General features: G+C 41.5%; 1 protein-coding gene across 1 annotated transcript; it reads right to left on the bottom strand.

Annotated features, from left to right (window-relative positions):
- CNRIP1 (cannabinoid receptor interacting protein 1) lies at nucleotides 1–24,250 on the bottom strand. The gene is made up of 3 exons (XM_003481199.4): nucleotides 23,667–24,250; nucleotides 20,686–20,836; nucleotides 1–966 (listed from the first exon to the last, which is right to left on the bottom strand). The coding sequence occupies exons 1-3, from the start codon at nucleotides 23,843–23,845 to the stop codon at nucleotides 802–804; spliced, it is 495 nt and encodes a 164-aa protein (XP_003481247.1). The 5' UTR covers nucleotides 23,846–24,250; the 3' UTR covers nucleotides 1–801.

Below are 24,250 nucleotides of genomic sequence, written 5' to 3'. Positions count from 1 at the left end.
TGATTTTCATTAACTTTATTAAGAAATATCAAAAGTTGATGACAGTTCCACACACAGTTTTACAAAGTTCAAGTGAAGGGGAATGTAGGGAGGTCATCCCTGTGCCTTTCTGGACACCACAGTCACTTGCCAAAGAGGTAACCCTGTAACTTTGGTCACTTCATTTAACAGTGGGCCACACCAGGCTCTTTCCCACTTCCACTAGGCCACAGCCCAATGCCTTACGATACATGGGTTTAAATACATTATAACTGCTTCTTAAATCTTTGTCCTTTTCTTGTCATTAATCCTTCCCTGAAAAGGTCCAGTTGTTTATAGAAAACACAACACTTGAGTCCCACTGATGGCTGTTTGCATCACATTTTCACAAAGCCTGTTCTGAGGGCTGGAAAACACCCCATGTTAACCTGTTACCATAGCACACTTGGGGTGGAACCCACGCAATTTGTTATTTTTTATTTAACATTTAACCAAAACAAAGAGGGAATCACTCAACTTGAAAGCACAACAGCACAGTCACTCAGCAGAGATGTTAAGTGCAGGACACGGCCCGTGGGCTCCACAGAGCTCTTCACAAGGGGTCACGGCATGATCAAGAACAACTGGAGGCAGGAACACCAACACAAAACACAGCGAGGGAGCCTCTTGGGCAGGGTACATCGCGATCTTTTATGTCAGGGACATTGCCTCGGAGGGGAATGACACTTTCAAAATAATCGGGGCGCCTCGGTGACGGCTTGTGCTGGGTTATCTAAAAGTGGATTTCTCAAGAGATTGTCCAGCAGCATCACAGAGCCAGCTTCAGAGGAAGGACTCCTTGTTCACCCACATGAGACTGCGGGTCTCGTTGGGCTTGCATTCGTACTCGATGACAGAGAAGGGGCTTCCCCACTGGCAGTGATCCCGCTTGTGGTAATTGTAGAACTTGACCTGCCACATTGTCTCGAAGGTTCCAATGTCAGTGAACTGTGGGAAGAGAAACACACCCCATCGAAACCTCATTCTGCCATGAGCAATGGACAAGAACAATATAGACAAGAGCTGAGGTTCGTGAACGAGGTCCCGTGTGATCTCGTGTGACTGATGTAATCACTCCAGGCTCTTGTGTTCTGAACACTTGGGCCTTTACGCTAATGAGCTATCTTCCTTGAGAGATTTTCCTGAAGCGCTATCTGCAAACTCTTGTTGTTTTTGTCTTTTTAGGGCCACACCCACAGCATATGGAGGTTCCAGGCTAGGGGTTGACCTGGAGCTACAGCTGCTGGCCTATGCCACAGCCACAGCAACGCCAGATCCGAGCCGCATCTGTGGCTTACACCACAGCTCATGGCAACACCAGATCCTTAACCCATTGAGCGAGGCCAGAGATCAAACCTGCGTCCTCATGGATGCTAGTCAGATTTGTTTCCACTAAACCACTAGGGGAACTCCTGGAAACTTTTTTTTTTCTCTCTAGAAAAACTTATTCCCATCATACACATGACGTTTGCTATCATATTGTCTTTAATAAAAGTAGCTCCCCAAGTTTATCTGCTTCCCAAATTTAATTTCTGGAAACTACTCTTAGAATCTCAGAATTTCATAAGCAAGATCCTGCTGTATAGCACAGAGAACTATATTCAATATCATGGTTCATAGGTAAGTCATAATGGAAGACAATATGAAAAAAGAATATATATATCTATATATCTGAATCACTTTGCAGAAAATAACTCGACATTGTAAATCAACTATACTTCAATAAAATTACAAAAAAAAAAAAAAAAAAGAATCTCTGAGCTGCCACAGAAGGGAGATTGGGAAAAGAGGAGAAGGAATGATATTTAATGATTGCCTTTTTTTTTTTTCTATTTTGGAAAACAGCTGTACAAAATTCTGCATGTATAACCTGACTAAACATAAGCTACAATGGCCCTTCCATCATTCATTTCAATTTCAGACAAAACTATTTTTGGAGGAAGCACTGCATTGTTTCTTTGGTTTTCTTTTGTCTTTTTGCCTTTTCTAGGGCTGCTTCCTGTGGCATGTGGAGGTTCCCAGGCTAGGGGTCGAATCGGAGCTGCAGCTGCCGGCCGCGTCTGCAACCTACACTACAGCTCACAGCAACACCGGATCCTTAACCCACTGAGCGAGGCCAGGGATCAAACCCGAGACCTCATGGTTCCTAGTCAGATTCGTTAACCACTGAGCCACGACGGGAACTCCAAAGCACTGCATTGTTAAAGACCCTACTTTAACTTTCAAATACTAGTGAGTGTTTATTAAGCCACACTCATGTCTCAGGCTTCGATGACACATTATCCCAAAGCACATTTGCGTACCTCCTGGGTGCTTTGCACACAGAAAAATTTGTATAAGGCACGGTCTTTGCTCTCGAGACGTCTGCATTTTACTTCCAGAAGGCAGGCCCTGCAAACACTGCAGAGAATTCTCCAGAGCCATGGGCACACATTTCTCCTGTAGCTAAGAAGAAAGCACAGAATACCCTAGAGGCCACTGGGCAGACGCTCAAGTGGCCTGCGGGATAGCCTGACCCTGCCACTGTCTCCTGGAGCTATTTAGGGGATCTGGCATTAAACAGCATGATGCCTGTCGTTATTTTCTCCTCTGACCCTGCCCTGTCATGGGAGGGGACAGGGACTGACTTAGCAGGGTTCTTAGACTTGTCAGGAGCCAGAAGACATGGGGGGGTGGGGGCGGGGGAAGGGCAGTGAGCAATAGGAGCCTTAGGCTTGCGGCTGCTACAGAAGGAGGACGGTCAGGTGCTTCCCAGACAGCTTTCCAAGATGCTCTCAAAATTATATCCTGCACCATTGCCTCATCCTGCTAATCGGATCCCAAAACAGGGTTTGCCTTTCCTTTTGGAAATCTGCTTGACTGAAAACAGTGGGTGATGGACCCTCTACAAATTTTCTTCCAGGGAAGAAAATGAAGTACCTCTTTTTAGAGAGTCATGGCATAAAGACCCGTAAATGTATACACAGATTATTCACAAAAGCCCCAGACTGGAATCCACCCAAATGTTTCATCATCCACCAGGTGAGAGACACGTTTTGGTATATCTATAAAATGCCTTTTTACTCAACAATAAAATAGAACATACTGATTTAGTCAGCAACAACGATGGATCTCAAAGACATGCTGAATTAAAGAATCTAGACCCCAAAGAATATAGACATAATGGTTCCATTTATATAAAACATATGTGTGTGTGGTGTGTGTGTGTGTGTGTGTGTGTCTTACAGTGATAGAATAGAATCTATGCTCACAGGAAACATCTGTGGTTACCCAAGAACTAGTGTGGGAGGAGGGGATTGATAATTGATGAAAATGTGCAAGAGGGAACTTTTTGGGGTGATGAAAATATTTTACATTTTGCTTGCAATAGTGGTTATAAGAGGATAAGCATATGTTTGTCAAAACTCTTTGATTAGTATGTTTAAATGGGTACATGTAGTAAATGCAAACTATACCGCCAAGTTGGTTAAGAATTAGAAACATTGATTTTTAATGAGTTACAAAGAAACAGGTATTCTAAAGAATGGGAACTGAATTCGCCTTTTGGGAGGGTAATTTGTATCAAGTGAAAGGAGTGAATATACTTGGGGTCAGCAATTTCACCGTTTATCTTAAGAACATCACAGTGTTTAGAATAGTGAAAAACCGAACACTAAATTTCCATATTTAACACATTAATTAATTATGGTATAGCTATATAATGGAATAATATGTAGCAATTCTAAATGTAAAATTTTTCTGTTATTCTATATTGTTACCTGAACAACAGAGGACCAACAAGACTGTCTAGTATTGATTTCATTAAAATTATACATGTTAATGCTGATGGAAGAAGTTTTATTTTCTTCTATGTACTTATTTGTACTTTAAAATCTTAATGATTGAATTTTCCTTTTTTTGGGCTGTGCCTGTGGCATATGGAAATTCCTGAGCCAGGAATCGAACCCGTGTCACAGCAGTGACCCAAGCCCCTGCAGTGACAACAATGGATCCTTAACATGTTACATCACAAGGGAACACTGAATCTTACTTTCATAATCAGAAAAAAAAGTTCAGCTAAACTGTATTTATAAGTGTTACCAAATAGTTAATATTCTTAATGTAAAATATTATATGAATTAATTAGTAGGAACTACTAAGAACATTTGGATAAAACTGGAACACAGTTCATTGAAAAATTGGGTAACTGGTGTTCCTGCCATTGTGCAGTGGGTTAAGGATCTGGCATTGCTGCAGCTGTGGCGTAGGTTGCAGCTCTGGCTGGGATTTGATCCCTGGCCCGGGGAACTTCCATATGCTGTGGGGGCAGCTGAAAAAAAAAAAAAAAACCCCAAAAAACCTGGCTAACATCCGAAAAATCTTCAAATGTAATGTTATTACTAACTAAAGAAACATAAACTTTGCAGAGATATTACTCACCTATCATCAACTCAGCAAACATTTCCAAATAACGGAAGCAATTTAAGCACCCAACATTAGGAAATTATTATGAAAATGGTAGTTAATGGCAATAATAATAATAATAATAAATAATTAAAATAATGGCATGTTTGTATTATGATTTTATATAATCTTTAAACAGGAATTTAGGCTTTTAATGATGAGAGAAAATGATTAGAACAATGTGAACAGAAAAAAGCTGGATTAAAACAGTTTACATACATTATGAGCTCAACTATATAAAGTAAGATGTATAGAGAAAAGCAAATGAAAAAAAATAGTGGACCTCTAAGTAAAGAAATTGTTTTTCCATCTTTTCTACTTAGATTTTTCTGCAATTGATATGTTATTTTATGATCACAAAGAGTATTTTAAATGGTGAAATGGATCTATCATCCCTGAAAAATTAATCCCTCAAACCCTAGTGATTTTATAAATTCTATTAAAGATACAGATATGCTAATGAAATCATTACAACTTTGTTTGTAATAGGATAATGGTGTTAAGAATACTCTTACAAATCATTAAGATGACTTCTTATGGTCTTTGACCAGCACAGAACAGGGTATATCTTAAGGGCAACCGAGTTAAATTACTACACAAATATTTTACAAACACTAGCTCATCTTTTGAGGGAGAAGCTAGAAATCAGGCTAAGTAAGTGGGGGGGGGGAACAATGCTGAGGGCTTTTTTGAAATAGATAGAAATAAAAGCTGATCACCCAAACAAACAAAAGATGATTAGGATCACAGGCAAATACAAGAACCCTAAGGCACTGCACTTACATCTGAGTAACCTTAAAACTGAGAAAGTCTCAACCTAAGAGTTCTCAGTAACACAGGAGACCAAAATAGAAGTCTGCTGACAGCAAGTTGCAGCTAAAGATATGGGTGCTTCTACTTTGTCTTTGATTAATGTTGGACCCAAGGTCACGTTATAGTAAACTTCACTGCTGCTAACCAGGCATATATTCTCCTCTCTCCCACACCTTAGTTGTTTTCATTTCCCATTAACTCTCTTCCTTTTCTTTCTTCTGGAGTTCTATTTCCTGGCGTCTCCCTACCTAGCTTAGGATTTCTTCTCCCCTGGCTAAGAACAGATGGAGTCTCCAAAGCTGACATTCCTCTTGAACAGAGGTCTCCACTCCCTCCCAACCCATCTGTGCCTTCCAAGGAAAATTCACCCAGGCAGGCTCCCTGGGTGATGCAATTATACACAGTATAGTTTTGTGCATTTCCTAGCTCTCTTTTTAACATACAATTACTTCCATATATGTCATTCTGCATTGGTCCTGTGACTGGTTTTAACATCTCCATTTTGTGGAATTCCCTGGTGGCCTAATGGTTTCAGGACCTGGCATTGTCACTGCAGTGGCTCCAGTCACTGCTGTTATGAGGGTTTGATCCCTGGCCCGGGGAAAGTCCACATGCCATGGGTGTGGCCAAAAAAAAAAAAAAAAAAAAAAAGTCTCTGTTTTATGGATGGAAGAAGAATCAGAAAAGTTAAGTGAGTTGCCCTAGGTCTAGACTATGCAACCAACTAATGAGAGGAGCAGGTCAAATAGGTTTTCTAATTCCTATTAGAAATGAAAATCGGGTAGATCCTGTCATGGCTCAGTGGTTAACAAAGATGACTTGGAACCATGAGGGTGCGGGTTCGGTCCCTGGCCTCGCTCAGTGGGTTAAGGATCTGGCATTGCCATGAGCTGTGGTGTAGGTTGCAGATGTGGTTCGGATCCCGCGTTGCTGTGGCTTTGGTGTAGGCTGGTAGCTGCAGATCCGATTAGACCCCTAGCCTGGGAACCTCCATATGCTGTGGGTGTGGCCCCAGAAAAGACAAAAAAAGTAAAAAAAGAAAGAAAGAAAAAAAAAATCAATGTACCAAACTATTTATATAAGTAAATGAGCTAAGAGGTATTGAATATTTTTTGTGTTTTTCTCTCTAAGTGAGGATATCTGTAGACTGTTATGTGAAGAATGCTTTAGGACACTACTATGGACTGAGCATTTGTATCTTCCCAAAATTCATATTTTGAAGCCTGAATCCCCAATATGATGGTATTTGGGGTGGGCCTTGTAGAAGTAATTAGAGAGTGAGGGTGGAGTCCTCATGAATAGGATTAGTGCCCCTATAACCTAGACATGAGAGGGATGTCTCTCTCGCTCTCCTTTCCTTCATGTGAGAACACAGCAAGAAGGCAGCTGTCTGAGAACCAGGAAGAGTGCTCTCAATCTGCTGGTGCCTTGATCTTGGGCGTCCAGCTTCCAGACCTGTGAGAAGTAGCTATTTGTTGTTTAAGCCACCCAGTCTATTGTATTCTGAAACTGATACGCTACCACATACCCGGACATTTTATTTGCCTTATTCGTCTCCCGAGTTGCAAGCCTTGGTACATTTTTATTTTACAACCGATGTGAAAGAGAACCCCTCAGATTTCAAGGAGAGAAGATTCATTTGTTGTCTTCAGTAAGAAATACTGAATCTGAAGAGCTTGTTTTAGGCATTTTTATGGTGGTCTTACAACCAGAGGGCTTAGAATCCCCAGAGTACTTCTCTCCAATCCCCATTCCACCCAACTCCACCAGAGACATATGAAATTCACTGGGAATAAGATCCCTCAGAAATCCACTGACTTGGAAGTGCAGAACAAACTCATTATATTGATAGAAACATGATGTTACTTCATTAGTAAACAAATTCAGTATAAATAAGCACCTGTGATTTTTAGTTGGTGTGACTTACCAGTTCTGACTGGATTCCAAGTCTCTCTATTCCTGTACTGTTTGAGGTTTTATTAGTAATACATGTTTTCCATTTCTTTTAGCTGAATTTGAATAGATAAGACTAAAAGTTCTGGGTCCTCTAAGTATGTTTAAGAAACTGTCAAACTTTTCCCAAGTGATCATGCCATTTGACATTTCTACTAGCAACATAAGCATTTCCATTGTTCTATATCCTTTCCAAAAGTTGACATTGCCAGTCCTTTTAATTTTAGCCGGTCTAGTGGTAAGAAAAAGAAATGCAATAAAGAGCAGAAACCAAAGAAATAGAAAAAGGAAAAACAGTAAAAAAAAAAAATTGGTGAAAGTAAAATCTTTTTTTTTTTAAAGTCTTTAAAATGTATAAGTCCTAGCAAAACTGAGCAGGAAAAAGAAAAGAAAAATTAATATTGGGATTTAAGGCGATGTTACCGTTACAGATCCTATATAAGGAACAATGTGGGCTCCTTAGATTAAGAACCACCTTAAATCAATATATTTAAAGAAATGGACAAAATCAATACATTTAAAGAAATGGACAAAGTCCTTTTTTTTTTTTTTTTTTTTGGCTGCACCCACATCATGTGGAAGTTCCAGGGCCAGGGATCAAATCCATGCCACAGAAGGGACAACACCATATCCTTAACCTGCTGAACCACCAAGGAACTCCCAATGGATAAGTCCTTTGAGAGACACAAACTATTACTAGGCCTCTAATACTGAAGAAATTTAATTTGTAGTTAAAACTATTCCTAGAGGAGTTTCTGTTGTGGCACAGCAGAAACAATCCAGCTAACATCTATGAGGATGCTGATTTGATCCCTGGCCTCGTTCAGTGGGTTGGAGATCCGGAGTTGCCATGAGCTGTGATGTAGGTTGCAAATGTGGCTTGGATCCCGTGTTGCTATTGCTGTGGCTGTGGTGTAGGCCAGCAGTTACAGCTCTGATTCACCTCCTTGCCTGGGAACTTCCATATGCCTCAGGTGTGGCCCTAAAAAGACAAAAAAAGTCTTCCTAGAAAGAAGATTTCAGGCCCAAGTGGCTTCATTGATAAATTCATCCATTTAAGGGAAAAAAGCCAATTCTACAAAATAGAGGAAGAAATATTTTCAATTCATGTTGTTAAGCCATTGTTACCCTAATACCAAAACCTGATAAAGATATTACAAGCACAGGAAAATTACAGACAAAAATTCCTCATGGATTTTTATATAAAATTTGTTTATAATTTTATTTGCCTGAAATATTAGTAAATCAAATCCAGCAATGCATAATAAGGATATTACATCAGGTCGAGAGGTTTCTCCTTAGATCTCAAGGAGAGTTCAATATTTGAAAATTCTTGTAATCCACCATATTAACAAAATAGAAAAGAAACACCAAATAATCGCATCAATATATGCAGAAAGAGCATTTAACAATTCAACATCTATTCATAATAAAAACTCTCAGCAGGAGTTCCCATCCTGGTGGTAATGAATCCGACTAGGAACAGTGAGGTTTCAGGTTTGATCCCTGGCCTCGCTCAGTGGGTTAAGGATCCGGTGTTGCCATGAGCTGTTGTGTAGGTTGCAGACGCGGCTCGGATCCTGAGTTGCTGTGGCTCTGGTGTAGGCCGGCTGCTACAGCTCCTGTTAGACCCCTGGCCTGGGAACCTCCATATGCTGCAAGTGTGGCCCTAAAAAGACAAAAGACCAAAAACAAAACAAAACAAAACAAAAAGAAAAAAAACTCACAGCAAACTAGGAATAGGAGGAAAGTTCTTCAATCTGACTAAGGGGTACCAGCAAAAAAAAACAAAAAAACAAAAAAAACAAAACCCTATAGCTAATACAACCCTCAATGGTAAGAGACTGAAATAAGGCAAAGACAGCAGTTCTTAGTACTCCTGTTCAGCACTGTAATAGTGGTCCCAGCCAGTACCTTAAGGCAAGAGGGGAACAGAAAAGGGAAGTAAAACTTTCTATTCACAGATGAACAACTGCAGAAAATACTAAGCAATTTAATAAGTGAATTTAGCGAGTTTGCAGGATCCAAAATCAATTGAGAAAAATCATATTTCATAAAATAGTACACTATCATGAACAATTAGTATTATTTTTAATATTTGACCAATTTTGTAGGTGAAAGCTGCCATTGCCCTATTTGTATTTTCTTTTAACCAACACTGAGATTAAGCCATTTTAAAATATATTCATTGAGTATTTGTACTTCCTCTGTGAGTTGCCTCTTTATGTTGTTGGCTTATTTTTCTATTTTCCATACCCTGTGGTTCTTTTCCTTCCTGGTTTCTAAGAATTCTTTATATATTGGGTCACAGATCTTGGCAAATGACTAGAAAGAGCTGACACGAGGAACACTTTTTATATTTAGGAGCATATGGGTAAAGCCCCCTCCCTGGGCACACACAGCCTCACAACAAGCTCATGTCACCCCCCTGCCTCATTCCTCCAAAGTCCTTCAGGCTCCCACTGAAGAGGGCCACCAAAAGGGGAATGGCATGATGGCCACCATGATGCAGACAGAATCCCCACCTGGGCTCTCTCCTTGGAGGGACTGCATGGAGAATTAGTCACATTAAAGTTAGCACTGCTCGGGAGTTCCTGTGGTGGCACAGCGGAAACAAATCCGACTAGTATCCATGAAGTTGCAGGTTCGACCCTTGGCCTTGCTCAGTGGGTTGGGGATCTGGCACTGCTGTGAGCTGTGGTGTAGGTCGCAGATGGGGCTCGGATCCCGAGTTGCTGTGGCTGTGGTGTATATACCCCTAGCCTGGGAACTTCCATACGCCATGGGTGTGGCCCTAAAAAAAAGGAAAAAAAAAAAAAAAAGGTTAGCACTGCTCTTTGAGGGAGGGTGGAGAGCTTTGAGAGCTGGGAATCTGGGAATTGCTTACTAACTCTTGGAATTATCTGAATAAAGAGATCACTGCCACTCATCTATGTCAGATGGTATTTGAGTTTCCCCTGAGTTGGGCTTCAGTGGGGAGTAAAGGGCTGTGGGAAGGTCCTAAGGCAGCAGCAATGTTTGTACTGACAGTGGCAAATCAGACAACACACAACTCTGTTACAAGGAAGTTTTTCCTCAATTGTCATTTGCCTTTTAATCTAAGTTGCTTTCTAAGGAAAAATCAACTTTGTTTTCTGATGCTTAACAGGAATTTTACATTGTATCTAATCAAAGTTTTCCATTTTTTACCTTTGGATGTCTTCCATTTCCTTTGGGTTTAGATGTTTTTCGTTTTGATTTTTTTTACACAGTTGACTTTTTACAGAGATCCCCGTGATCCATCTGAAATCTTTTTTGAAGGATGACATGAGGAAAGAACAACAGTGATGTTGTCCCCCAAATTGCGATCTATTCTAGCATTATTCAGTCAGAATGATTTTTTTCACTTAAAAATCTGAAAAACTACATTCCTACCATCCTCTCTATGTCAGTGTCCATAGAGAAAAAAAAAAAAAAAAAAAGAATCCTACATGGATTTGTTGGCCTTAAGTCCTATTTGGTGGGATCCTGAATGACAGTATTTGAGAATCTGACTTTCTTGAGCAGATAACTAGTATCACACTCCAAGGGTAAGTTTGTAATTTTCATCCCATATTAGAGCTGAACGTGGTCTTAGTGGTCGGATAGTGCAACGCAGAAGAGTGAAATCCACATGCTTGCATTGAAGAAGCAGGCTCATTGACTTAAGTTTTGTCTGGAATCACACTTAATTACAGAGGCAGATGGTGTCCCAGTATCCTCCTAACTTCCAAAATGAGTTCTGACATTCCTGATGTGCCTGCAGGCACCCACGACACTGATGTTTCCCATGATGGAGTATGTAAATTTAATAATCCAGAAACTTTCTGCTTAATTGACTCTATTTACCTGGATGTCAAGGTTTCAGTGTTGTCTGTGACTGTGGTCTGTCTATACTGTTTTTTTGGCCATGCTCTTGGCAAAGTTCCTGGGCCAGGGATTGAACCTGCATCACAGCAGTGACAATGTCAGATCTTTAACCTGCTGAGGCCCCAGGGACCTCCTCTATACTTTAAAAAAAAAGGATTTTTTTTTTCAGGGAGGTACATGAGACATATGGAAGTTCCCAGACCAGGGGTCAAATTGGAGCTGCGGCTGCTGGCCTACACCACAGCCACTGGATCCAAGTCACTTCCACGACTTACGCTGCAGCTTGCGGCAAAGCTGGACCCTTAACCCACTGAGTGAGGTCAGGGCTTTAACCTGCATCCTCATGGATACTAGTCCAGTTCTTAACCTGCTGAGCCACAATAGGAATTCCCTGTATACTTTTTAATACTTAAGTTTGAAATAATAGTAATTTTATTTTGTCTTTTTTTCCCACTTTGTGGGCCTCCCTGCAGCCTGTGGAGTCCCTGGGCCAGGGATCAGATCTGAGCTGCAGTTGCAACCTACGTCACAGGTGCAGAAACACAGGATCCTTAACCCACCGAGCTGAGCCAGAGATCAAACCTGCACCCCAGGGCTCCAGAGATGCCATCGATCCCCTTGGCCATAGCAGACACTCCTGAAATAATAGTAACTTTAAAATGTCACAGGATAATGATAAAGGCTAGCTGAAAGCTTCACCACTAGAATAAACATTTGACTTTAATATCAGAGCTGCTCTCATGATCAGGAAATCTTCGGTTTCAATTGTTTTCCTTAGAATCACCCTATGACAGATAAGATACCATTGCATGGTCAATGTGCAAACCAAATATTGTATAATCATTGTTGGAACAATCACCTATCAGTCACCTGCTTCTTCTAGAGTGGAAACTATGTAGAATAAGCTGGGCTTTATTGCTGGGACTCAGGATTCATGAATTACAGTGTAGAGATCTTTTTTTCTGCAATACATTCCCAAAGCCTCTTGTAACTTAAAGGTTCTCCGACCATTTAGCAGATGTCTGGACAGGCAACCCAGATGACATGAGTAATAAAATCTTTCTTTTCATTTCTACGTCTAAATCATTCTCACATTAAAAACAAAAACAGGGAGTTTCCGTCGTGGCGCAGTGGTTAACGAATCCGACTAGGAACCATGAGGTTGCGGGTTCGGTCCCTGCCCTTGCTCAGTGGGTTAATGATCCGGCGTTGCTGTGAGCTGTGGTGTAGGTTGCAGACGCGGCTCGGATCCTGCGTTGCTGTGGCTCTGGTGTAGGCTGGTGGCTATGGCTCCGATTCGACCCCTAGCCTGGGAACCTCCATATGCCGTGGGAGTGGCCCTAGAAAAGGCAAAAAGACAAAAAATAAAATAAAATAAAATAAAATAAAATAAAAACAAAAACAAAAAACCCTGTGCTTCATTCAGCCTTATTTAAAATAATGTAGGAGTTCCCATTGTGGCTCAGCATTAACAAATCTGACTAGTATTCATGAGGATGTGGGTTCAATCCCTGGCCTTGCTCAGTGGGTTAAAGATCCTGTGTTGCTGTGAGCTGTGGTGTAGGTCACAGTCGAGGTTCAGATCTGGCATTGCTGTGGTTGTGATGTAGGCCAGTAGCTGCACCTCTGATTCAACCCTAGCCTGGGAACTTCCATATGCAATGGGTGAGGCCCTAAAAAGACAAAAAACTATAATAAAATAAAATAAAATAATGTAGAAGTTCTCACTTAACAGATCCAATTAGGAAGAATGTCATTGAGTCCTTTCTAAATTGAGTTAATCTTCCTCCCTAGGGTTCTGTTTACATTGATAGCAAAAGAAGTGTGACTCCACCCTTCTAAGACCAGAGGAAGATAGGGCTCTGGTCCCCTCAGCCCACACTGGCTCTGGGGAGGTGGGGAGGCCTCCTCTCTTACTCTGTGAGCACTTGGGAGACAGGGTGTTGTCTCATTTACAATGGCCACCTTTGAACTTGACCCAGTGCTCATTATAAATTCAGTTAAAGAATGAACTTAGTTCATTAAGCTTCTGGACTCTCATTACGATTCTGATGATTTTAGTATTTGCAATTCTGCTTTGAGTTAATTTTGAGTTAATTTCAACTCTAATTACATTGGCTATTTTTTATTTTTTAATTTTTTTTTTGGCTGCACTTGCAGCATGCAGAAATTCCTGGGTCAAGTCTGGGATTGAACCCGAGGCAGTAGTGACAATGCCAGATCCTTAACCTGCTGAGCCACACTGGAACTCCAACACAGGCTATTCTGAAGAACTAGAGTAGAAGGATATTTTTTGATAGAAAAGATTTATTTTGATCAATCAGCCCTTTGTTGGATATGTGATCTTCCGCTTTTTCCCTAGATGTCTAAAAATACATTTTAAAATGTGTTTCTGTACACATGGCTGGTTTCCTCAGAAAAACAACTAGAATGGACTCAATAAAATCTTCAGAATTCCCCAGGGCTAACATTATGGATGAAGTTGAAAGTTAAGAGATAGTCCCTCCAAACGTCTTTATTTTGGATGCTGACTTTTATGGGGAGGTTCTGTCAGACTGTCAAGTAGCAGCTAGGTCCTAGCTATGTAAATTGTTTCAGAGCATAAACTATGAAAATGGGCCCAATTTATTATACAAAGCTATTAACCCTAACACTGCATCTTAGACTCTGAAGAGCTTCTAATTGCCCTTCGCCCATCTCCCTTTCCAAGCTACACATTGCTACTAGACTGATTTTATTTTATTTATATTTTTGTCTTCTATTTTTTGTCTTTTTAGGACCACACCCACCCAGGCTAGGGGTCAAGTTGGAGCTGCAGCTGCTGGCTCACTCCACAGCCACAGCAATGCAGGGTCCAAGCTGTGTCTGCAACCTACAACACAGCTCACAGCAATGATGGATCCTTAACCCATTGGATGAGGCCAGGGATCATTATTGCTGAGCTGTGATAAACTCCTCTATTAGACTGATTTTAACAACAAATCTTATCACATTACCAGGAACTGGAAGTACTTCACTGAAATGTTTTTAAAAAGGTGGGGGGTGGGTAATGGTGGAATAGAATTGTTGGGTGAATCTTACATAGAGAATTATAAAATCTAACAAAATATAAACAAAAAACTATTTGAAACTTTTATTTTATTTTATTTTGGTGTGTCTTTTTAGGGCCACACCTGCAGCACATAGAGGTTCCCAGGCTAGGGGTCCAATCGGAGCTGTAAGCCGTCAGCCTGCGCCACAGCCACAGCAACGTGGGATCTGAGCCTCATCTGTGACCTACACCGCAGCTCATGGCAATGCTGGATCCTTAACCTCACTCAACGCTGAGTGAGGCCAGGGATAAGACCGCAACCTCATGGTTCCTAGTTGGATTCATTAACCACTGAGCCACAATGGGAACTCCCAACTTAAAGCTTTTAAAATGCAACTAAAAGCAGAACAGAAACCCAAGAGTTACACTGGAATGACCTCAACTACAACAGTTAAGAATTGTCCTTTTTTTGCCCGAGGGTCCTCCTCAACCGCTGACAGTCTGGCAGAAGAAAACGGCAGCCTTATCTGCTAGAAGTGGCAGAAGACAATGTTCAAGTCTGTCTAGCAGAGCAGCTGGAAATTTAGGGAGAGACTCCTGGAAGTAAGAGAACTGCAGAAGAGGTGCGACTCAAACTTTGACTATAACTCTGCCATAGTTCTTGGCTAACTGCATGTATGGGCTGGTGGGAGGGGGCTTTTTTTGCTTGAAAAGGCAGACAAACCAGTAAAGACTCTATTCAAGAAAGAAAGAAAGAAAGAAAGAAAGAGAAAGATAAAAGAAGGAAAGAAATCAAAGAAAGAAGGAAGGAAAGAAAGAAAGAATTAGGTTGAGTAAGATTTGTAAGTTGACTGTGTTTTCATTATTACTATTATTTAACTGAATGCATTTCCAAATTTGAGAAGTTGGAGCCTTACTGGCTTGAAGTGTCAAAGCAAAGGGCTCAGGACTGGCAGAACAGCTGGAAATTTAGAGGAACCTCAAGGTGGATGGCTCCCAAAATCTTAGTATAAACTGTCCAATTTCTTGGCTGACTGCTGCATTCCACTGGAACGAGGTGACCAGGATAGAAAAGCAGCAACTGGGAGTTGAAAAAAAAAAAAAATTAAGCAGAGAGATCAGCTGCTCCACTGCTGAGAAGACAGAATTTGTAGTCTGAGTCCAGGAATGTTAATACATGCTAGAATTTAAAAAGAGAACAATCAGAGTTCCCGTCATGGTGCAATGAATCCGACTAGGAACCATGAGGTGGCAGGTTTGATCCCTGGCCTCTCTCAGTGGGTTAAGGATCCGGTGTTGACATGAGTTGTGGCGTAGGTCACAGATGCAGCTCGGATCCCACGTTGCTGTGGCTGTGGTGTAGACCGGCAGCTATAGCTCGGGAACCTCCATATGCCAGGCGTGCCTCCCTAAAAAGACAAAATAAATAAATAAATAAATAAAATAAAAAGAGAATAATCCTCAGGAGAATAAAAGAAACAAATCAAGAATACATTATCTGTGATATTTGGTTTCTAATCATATATTATCAAACATGTAACAAAATGGGAAAGCATGACCACATTCAGGAAAAAAGTGAAATGGGGCCAGATATTGGATTAGCCAAACAAATATTTCAAACCAGAAATTATAAATATGCACAAAGAAATAAAGGGGCACATGGTCTCAGTGAGCAAACAGAGAATCTTGAGGAATGGGAACCTATAGAAAATATAAATAAAAATTCTTGAGCTGAAAAATATAATCATAGACTATAAACGTGGGGTAAGCGGAAAACTGAGAAGAAAAAAAAAATCAAGAACTTGAACAAACATCAAAAGAAATTATCTAATTTGAAGAAACATAAAAGAAAACTGAACAGGACCTTAAAGACTGTGGGATAACACCAAGCCGTCCAATGTATATGTAATAGAAGTACTACAAGAAGAGGAGAGAATAAAGTTGAAGTGAAATTTGAAACAAAATAATGGTTAAAAATAACACAAAATTGGTAGAACATTCACTTATAGATTCAAGAAATTCAATGAGCTCCAAGCAGAAAAGATTCAAAGAAATGCACACTTAGGTGCACACAGACAAAGTGTACAATGTGCAAAAGGATCATTTTACTCTGTGTGTATGTATATAACTTCAATTAAAATATCCTAATGCAAACCAAAGAAGGAAAGAATTAAGATATGACCAGAAATCAATGAAACAGAAAAAGAGATCAGCGAAGCATTGTGAAAACAAAGCTGGGTTTTTGAAAAAGCCAATAAAATTGACAAATCTCTAGTTAGATTGGCTGGGAAGGGGGAGGCAAATTATGAATATCAAGAACAAAAGGGTGGGCCTCATTAGAGACCCGAAGACATCAAAGGATTGCGGAGGATTATTACCAACAACTTTGTGCCAACAAATTTGACAATCTAATTAAAATAAATGAATGATATCAGTCAAGTTATAATAAAAATTAATTCGAGAAATAAAACCTGAACAACCCAATATCAATTAAGGAAACTGAATCTGTAACTAAAAACCTTTAAGCAAAGTAAAATGCCTGCCTTTATGGGTGAATTCTATCCAAAATTAAATAAGAATAATAGTAATTCTGTACAGACTTCTCCAGAAAAAGTGAACAACTTTCCAAATCATTTTACACAGCTATCAGTATTATTGCTGTGATATCCAAACTAGACAAAGACAATATAAGAAAAGAAAAACCACAGACCAATATTCCTCAGGAAGATAGATGTAAAATCCTCAATAAAATGTCAATGAATCAAACATAGACATATATGTATATATAGAGAAATATATGATGACCAATTGGTATTTATCCCAATAATTTAAGGTTGTTTTAACATTGAATAAACAATCTACTATAGAAAAGAATAAAGAAGACATCACATGATCATCTCAGTAGATAAAGAAAAAATACTTGAAAACATTTTACAAAACATTTATATTTTTTAAGAACTCTCAGTAAACTCAGTAAACTAGTGATAGAAGAGAACTCCCTTAACCTGATGAAAGGCATTTACCAAAAAACCATACAGCTAACATCATACTTAGTGTCGAAAAACTGGATGTCTTCTTGCTGAGTCTGAGGGACAAGGATGTCCACTTTCATCACTTCTATTTAGCATCAAACTGGAGGTCCTAGCCACTGCCATCAGGACAGAAATAAAAGGAATGTGGGTTGGAAAGGAAGAAGAATAAAATTTTATTTGTAGATGACAATGTGTCAACCATAGAAAATCTCAGGGATTCTACCAAAAAACCCATTAGGACTGATAAGTGAGATTACAAGGCCTCAGAATTCAAGACAAATATAGAAAAAATCAATTTTATTTCCATATACTAGCAATAACTACCATTTATGGGAGTCAAATATTAAACGCTTAGTGGTAAATTTAATGAAATATGTCTATAGAAGGAACACTGTAATATAGAGAGAAATTAAAGAAGACCTAAATAGGGAGATGTATCATATTCACGTATCAGAAGGTTCAATATTAAAATGTCTAATTGTTCCAAAATGACCTATAGATTTAATGCAAAAATAATTAATATCCCAATTTTTGGAAAAACTGATAAGCTCATTCTAAAACCTATAAACCAATTCAACAGGCCTAGAATAGCCAAAATAACTTTTGTTTTGTTTTGTTTTTTTTTGTCTTTTGTCTCTCTTTTGTTGTTGTTGTTGTTGTTACTATTTCTTGGGCCGCTCCCGCGGCATATGGAGATTCCCAGGCTAGGGGCTGAATCGGAGCTGTAGCCACCGGCCTACACCACAGCCACAGCAACGCGGGATCCGAGCCGCGTCTGCAACCTACACCACAGCTCACGGCAACGCCGGATCGTTAACCCACTGAGCAAGGGCAGGGACCGAACCCGCAACCTCATGGTTCCTAGTCAGATTCGTTAACCACTGCGCCACGACGGGAACTCCCCAAAATAACTTTGAATAAACAAAACTGGAAGACTGAGGCTCTCTGACTTAAAGGCTAAACTATAGATCATGAAACAAAATGGTTTTGGCTCTACCAAATTTAAAAGATTGATATATAATTATAGTACGAAGCAACTAGAATTCTCACACACTGCTGGTAGAATTAGGAAATGGTACAACAGTCTAGATATTTCTTATATGGTTAAACATATACTTACCATGTGACTTGTCAGATCTCCTCTTAGGTATTTACTCAAGAGAAATGAAAACATGTTCACACTGACTCATACTCAAATATTCATAGCAACTTTATTCATAACATCAAAAGCTGAAAACAGCCTGGGTGTTCATTTATTGATGAAAGGATAAATGAACTGCAGGATTTCCTACAATGGGGTATTACTCAGTGATAAAAGGAACCAACTACTTACACAAGAGCATTGTGCTGCAACATTATACAAGACTATTATGCTAAGTGAAAGAAGTCAGGCACAATGGTAGGATTCTATTTACAGGAAATTCTGGAACAGTTAAAGCTAAGTTATTGGACAAAAAGTTCAGACTGAGCTAGTTCTGGGGGCACCAATTAGAAATGGGCATGAGAGAATTTTTCAAGGTAACAGAAATGTCTGTATTGTCATTGGGGTGGTGATTATAAAGTGGTCACAACCTGTGTACCCTTATACTTTAAAGGGGTGCATTTATGTATTTACATATAATTTGTATGCAAATGGAAAATCACGGTTGATTCATAAACCTTCAATGAATTCCTATGGGCACTGGGATAAATTCAATAAGGAAAGAAGGTCCTGTAAGCTCTAGTCCCTACTTACCTCTCTAGCTTAACCTTCAGCCAGTCTCTGCTTCGTTTTCTGCTCCAGCCATACTGGGCTTCAGTCATTCTTTGAAACACATTATGCTCACCCCCCACTTTTGACCTTTGTAGCTCTCTTTCCTCCAGTGGTCCCTCGCCCCTCAACTCTTATTTATTCTTTAGTTCTTTCTCAAGAAAGCCATCCCCTAAATCTTAGACTAGACTAAGAACTCTGTATATGCCCCAAGGGCACCACTACTTTTTCAGTACATTTTTGTATAATAATTACTATTTACTTTATTATTGATAATCATGCATAAAGTCTGTTTTCCTCCTCTAGATTGAGAGCCCCATGAAGCCCCAGGGATCTTTATTTTGTTCACCACTCTTCTCTTAGTGCCTGATATACAGGAAATCTTTCTATATTTGCTGATAAATCAAGCAAATAAGAAAGTAATAAAATTAAAAGTTAAAAACCCTGAACGAGGAGTTCCCATTGTGGCACAGTGGAAACAAATCCAACTAGGAACCATGAGGTTGCGGGTTCGATCCCTGACCTCGCTCAGTGGGTTAAGGATCCGGCGTTGCCGTGAGCTGTAATGTAGGTGGCAGATGCGGCTCGGATCTGGTGTTGCTGTGGCTGTGGTATAGGCCAGCAGCTGTAGCTCCAATTAGACCCCGAGCCTGGGAACCTCCATATGCCCTGGGTGTGACCCCAAAACCCCCTCCCCAAAAAACCCTAAATGAAATATTAGCATGTTGAATGTAGCATACTGAATATTAAAAAATAATAAAATGGCATTAAGTAGGGTTTATTTTAAGAAATAAAGGGAAATTTAGTATTTCAAAGTATGTTATATGGTTATTCCCTATCAAAGGAGGTAAATTATCTCCATATACGGGAAAAGGAATTAAATGAAATCCAACACATCTCCCAATTAAAAAGTACCTCTTAGTGAGTTAGAAAGAGGATGCTTTAACCTGATAAATATTTGAAATATTGTACCTAACAGTGAAACACTGGAGACAAGGATTACAACTATTAGTAGGCAACATTATTCTAGAAACATTAGCCAAGGCAATAAGGACAGAAAAAAAAAATCAGAAAATAGCACAATTATATGTAGATTATGACTGCCTATCTTAAAAACTCAAGATCATTGGAAGAAAAATTTTAGTAAGCAAGTTCTGTAAGGTGGTCAATTACAAAATACATGAACACATATTGTAAAAGCAATCTATTTAAGACAATATAGGATGGCATAAAAATAAACAGATCAATGAAATACATTACAAAAGTGTAGGGAGAGACTTAAATTTTTGCCATGTAAGAATTTACTATGAAACTGGAATTCTCTTTGTGGCTCAGTGGGTCAAGAAGCTGACTAGAATCCAAGAGGAAGCAGGTTTGACCCCTGGCCTCATTCAGTGAGTTAAGCATCTGGCTGTGGCATAAGCTGGCTGCAGCTCCAATTCAACCTCTGGCCCAGGAACTTTCATATGCCACATGTGCACCCCTAAAAAAAAAAAAAGAATTTACTGTGAAACTGAAAGAAGCCTGGATTTACTATGAAATGGAAAGAAGCACAGAGAAGCATGGATTATTTAATTCATTGTATTGGGGCACTGTGAAGAAATATATTCTAACATAAAACCATGAATTGAAATAATGTTTCATAATTTCATAATATTTCATTTCATACCTTTTTTAGGGGAGATAGCGATTATTTTCTTTTCCATAATTTCCATTTACCTTGGTACCACACCCCAACACTCCCAAGTAGGCCTTACCGGCATGGTGATCTGGATGGGTTGCCGTTCGCCACTCTTGGTTGGGGCCACACCTTCTGTGTCATATGTGCCCGTATATACGATTCTGTCCCCATCAGGCTCTTTAGACTTCAGCTCCAGTGGGACCACCACACCACCAATGGAAATGTTCCTGCAATGGAATCACATATAGTGGGACTTGACCATATATAGTGGGAATTAACTTAGGCACCCTGTCCTTATCTGGACCACAACCTTAGGCAGAAACAATACAGAGTGTGGTTAATAGAGACGTTTTGGTATGGAAGAGAGTTCGAAAAGTTTAGAGGGCTTGACTTTCCCAACTAACCAGTTATGTGACCCTAGACCAACTTCAGTCTCTCTGAGCTGACATCAGTATTCTCATTCAGAGTCCTAGTACAAGGCTGAGTCAGACACTGTCAGTGGTCTTCCTCAGTTTCTCCTCTGTGGCGGTATTAAATACCTATCTATAGGAGTTCCTGCTGTGGTGTAATGAGATCAGTGGCTTCTCTGCAGTGCCAGGGTGTAGGTTCAGACCCTGGCCTGGCACACTGGGTTAGAGGATCTGGTGTTGCTGCAGCTGTGGGGTAGGGGTAGGTTGTGACTGCAGCTTGGATCTGATCCCTGACCCAGGAACTCCATATGCCTTGGGGAAGCTAAAAAAGAAAACAAAAAACAAAACCTACCCATTCCCAACCCATCTCAAACCCCAGAGATCAGGATTCAATTGTCTAGGGTATGGTTTGGGCACTAGTAAATTTGTTTTAAGGTTAATTGGTGATTCTAGCAGGCCTGAGAACCACTGAACTAGTTCTTTAATGATTTTTTCATTTCTGACAATCAGGGATCCCATGATTTGGGGTACTCTTCCTCAAGCCAGCCACACATCAAAAATTCTCACTGGCATCATTTCTTTGTGTTAGGGTAATTGTTCTCAAAGTGTCATCACTGGACCAGCAGTATTAATATCTCTTGCCAACCTATTAGAAAGCAAGTTCTTATGTTACAATCTAGACAGTAAGCTAGAAACTCAAGGATGGGACTCAGCCACTTGCGGCTTTTTTTTTTTTTTTTGGCTTTTGGCTTTTTGCTTTTTAGGGCTTCCCCTGTGGCATATGGAAATTTGCAGGCTAGGGGCTGAATTGGAGCTACAGCTGCGGGCCTATGCCACAGCCACAGCAACGCAGGATCCAAGCCACACCTGTGACCTACACCACAGTTCACGGCAATGGCAACGCCAGATCCTCAACCCACAGAGCGAGGCCTGGGATTGAACCCGAATCCTCATGGATCCTAGTTGGGTTCATTACCGCTGAGCCACAATGGGAACTCCCAGCCATTTGTGTTTTAAGGAGCCCTCTAGATGATTCTGATGTACACTCAAGTAGGTTTTTTGTTTGTTTGTTTGCTTTTTAGGGCCTATGGAAGTGGCATTTGAAAGTTCCCAGGCTAGGGGTCTAATCAGAGCTCCAGTTGCAGGCCTATACCACAGCCACAGCAACATGGGATCCAAGCAGGATCTGCGGCCTACAGCACAGCTCAAGGCAACACCAGATCCTTAACCCACTGAGCGAGGCCAGGGATCAAACCCGCATCCTCATGGATACTAATCAGATTCGTTCCTACTGCACCACAACAGGAACTCCCAGATGTACACTCAAGTTTAAGAACAACTGGGTTAGGGCATTGAAAAACCTCGATAAAATACAAGAAAAAATAGTTTTATCATTAACACAAATTTGTTTTTAGATTAGCTTAAGGGAGTTCCCTAGTGGCCCAGGGTTTAAAGATTCAGCATTTCTCATTGCTGTGGCTTGAGTTGGCCCAGGAACTTCTAAATGTCACAGGCATGGAAAAAACCACCTCTTCCCCCATCGCCCCCTGCCCCAGATTAGCTTGAAAAATAGAGAACTATCCTGTAGAAAATAGAGCAGATAATTCGGGAAGAGGGGGTTGCCAGGAAAGAAGGGAAAGGAAAAGTCTAGATAATATCCAGATGCACAGAACACTGGAAAATATGACGGTACTGGGCACATGGAGCTGTCATCATGTCGACAAGTAAATGGACCAGGAGCACCAGAACCAACCAGGTTGGTTGAATGAATGACTGAATGAAGTATTGAATGAATGACTACTGGCAGACATTTAAGCCATGAAAATATCTGCTGGGTCAAAGCCCTCTCCACCTCACTTTCCAAGTTCAGCAAATATTAGGTACAATATATAAAGGAATATTTATATATTTGTATATAAAAGATAAAGGACTTCACTTCCCCACAAGCTACCTACCGCACCCTCCCACACTGACTGTCCAGCCAGAGGTCTACTGGGGTGCGTCAGTGGCAGCAGAGAAGAGCTAATCCCCGCAACTAATTAAAAACGAAAAGAAAACCATCAGAGAACAGAGAACTCAGGAGAAAAACATCAGGCAAGGAAAACCGGGGAACTAGGCCTAGGCAGAGTAGACTGCCCTCAGTCTCGTTCTTTCAGCTCCAGGGTTCCAGTCTCACAAGAGGGTGCGGATGAGTGGGGAGCATCCCTCAGGCAGTCCCAAGAGTCACTCCACCCCCATCTTTACACTTCATTCCTCAGCCTTTCTCCCTCGCAGAACCCGGCAGTGAATCACCAGGATTGCGGTACCTGAACCCGGTGGCCAGCTTCTCCCCTCAGCCGCGCCCCCGCTACTTGGGGGTCCCCGCCGATGGCGGGACAGAAGGGGCCAAGAAAAGAAAAGAAAAAGCCCCCAACCCCGGCTTCCTGTTGCTGTTTTGAATAGCCCACCTGGCGCTGGGTGGGAAGAGAGAGGCATAAGGCAGAGGAGCAGGGGGCTGACCTCATTAACCCCCCTCCTCCCCTTGGGCCCGCGAGGCGCGGCGCTAGACAAGAGGTGCCCGGGAGAGGCTCCGGCTGTCCCGGGGGCCTCGGTCCACCCCGCGTACCCCTAGCCGGGCCAGTCAGCCGCGGCGAGCGCCCGCACTCACTCGACCTGCAGCGTGGTAGGCTTGATCTTCACTTCCACCTTGTAGGAGGAGCCGGTGAGCAGCTTGATGGTGCGGTTTTGGCCGAAGCGCTGCCCGTCTACCTTGTAGAAGACCGGGCCGTCGTTGGGCTGGATGCGCAGCGCGATGGAGAGGCGCACGAGGCCCGGCAGGTCCCCCATGGCTGGGCGCGGGCGGGCAGGCGCGGCGGCTCCGGGGGGCGGAGGACAGCGCGGGCTACGACCGGGCGGCTGGAGCGCGGTGGGCGGAGAGGAAGCGCGGGGAGGGAGAGGGAGGTGGTGGAGCGGAGGCTGCCGCTAGGAGTCCGTGCCGTCGCGGCGGTCAGCCGAGGCTTCCGAGGAGCAGCTCCGGAGGCTGCGGTCCCCCGCCCCCCTTGGAGAGAGGAAGCGCGCCCCAGGGACAGCACCGGAGGTCCCCAGCTTCCCCATCCCCCGCTTCCCGTGCCGCGCCCTCTGCGCACCAGCCGCTCGCTCCCTCCCGCAGGCCGCAGATCAGCGCGGCTGGGGGCGAGAGAGTTAATCCTGTTTACGCACCACAATCCCCTTCAGCAAGGGAAGAGGGCATTT

This window comes from Sus scrofa, chromosome 3 (assembly GCF_000003025.6).
Source record: "Sus scrofa isolate TJ Tabasco breed Duroc chromosome 3, Sscrofa11.1, whole genome shotgun sequence".
NCBI lineage: Eukaryota > Metazoa > Chordata > Mammalia > Artiodactyla > Suidae > Sus > Sus scrofa.
The sequence above is the reverse complement of the archived record's forward strand: the minus strand, read 5'-3'. Positions and strand labels throughout refer to the sequence as shown.

What these genes read in the sequence shown, in the direction of transcription:
- CNRIP1 (XM_003481199.4), bottom strand. Translation starts at nt 23,845, where the DNA reads ATGGGGGACCTGCCGGGCCTCGTGCGCCTCTCCATCGCGCTGCGCATC. An exon ending in CCTACCACGCTGCAGGTCGA is followed by an intron (nt 20,837 to 23,666) that starts GTGAGTGCGGGC and finishes ATTCCATTGCAG; the next exon opens with GAACATTTCCATTGGTGGTG. An exon ending in CCATCCAGATCACCATGCCG is followed by an intron (nt 967 to 20,685) that starts GTAAGGCCTACT and finishes CTCTTCCCACAG; the next exon opens with TTCACTGACATTGGAACCTT.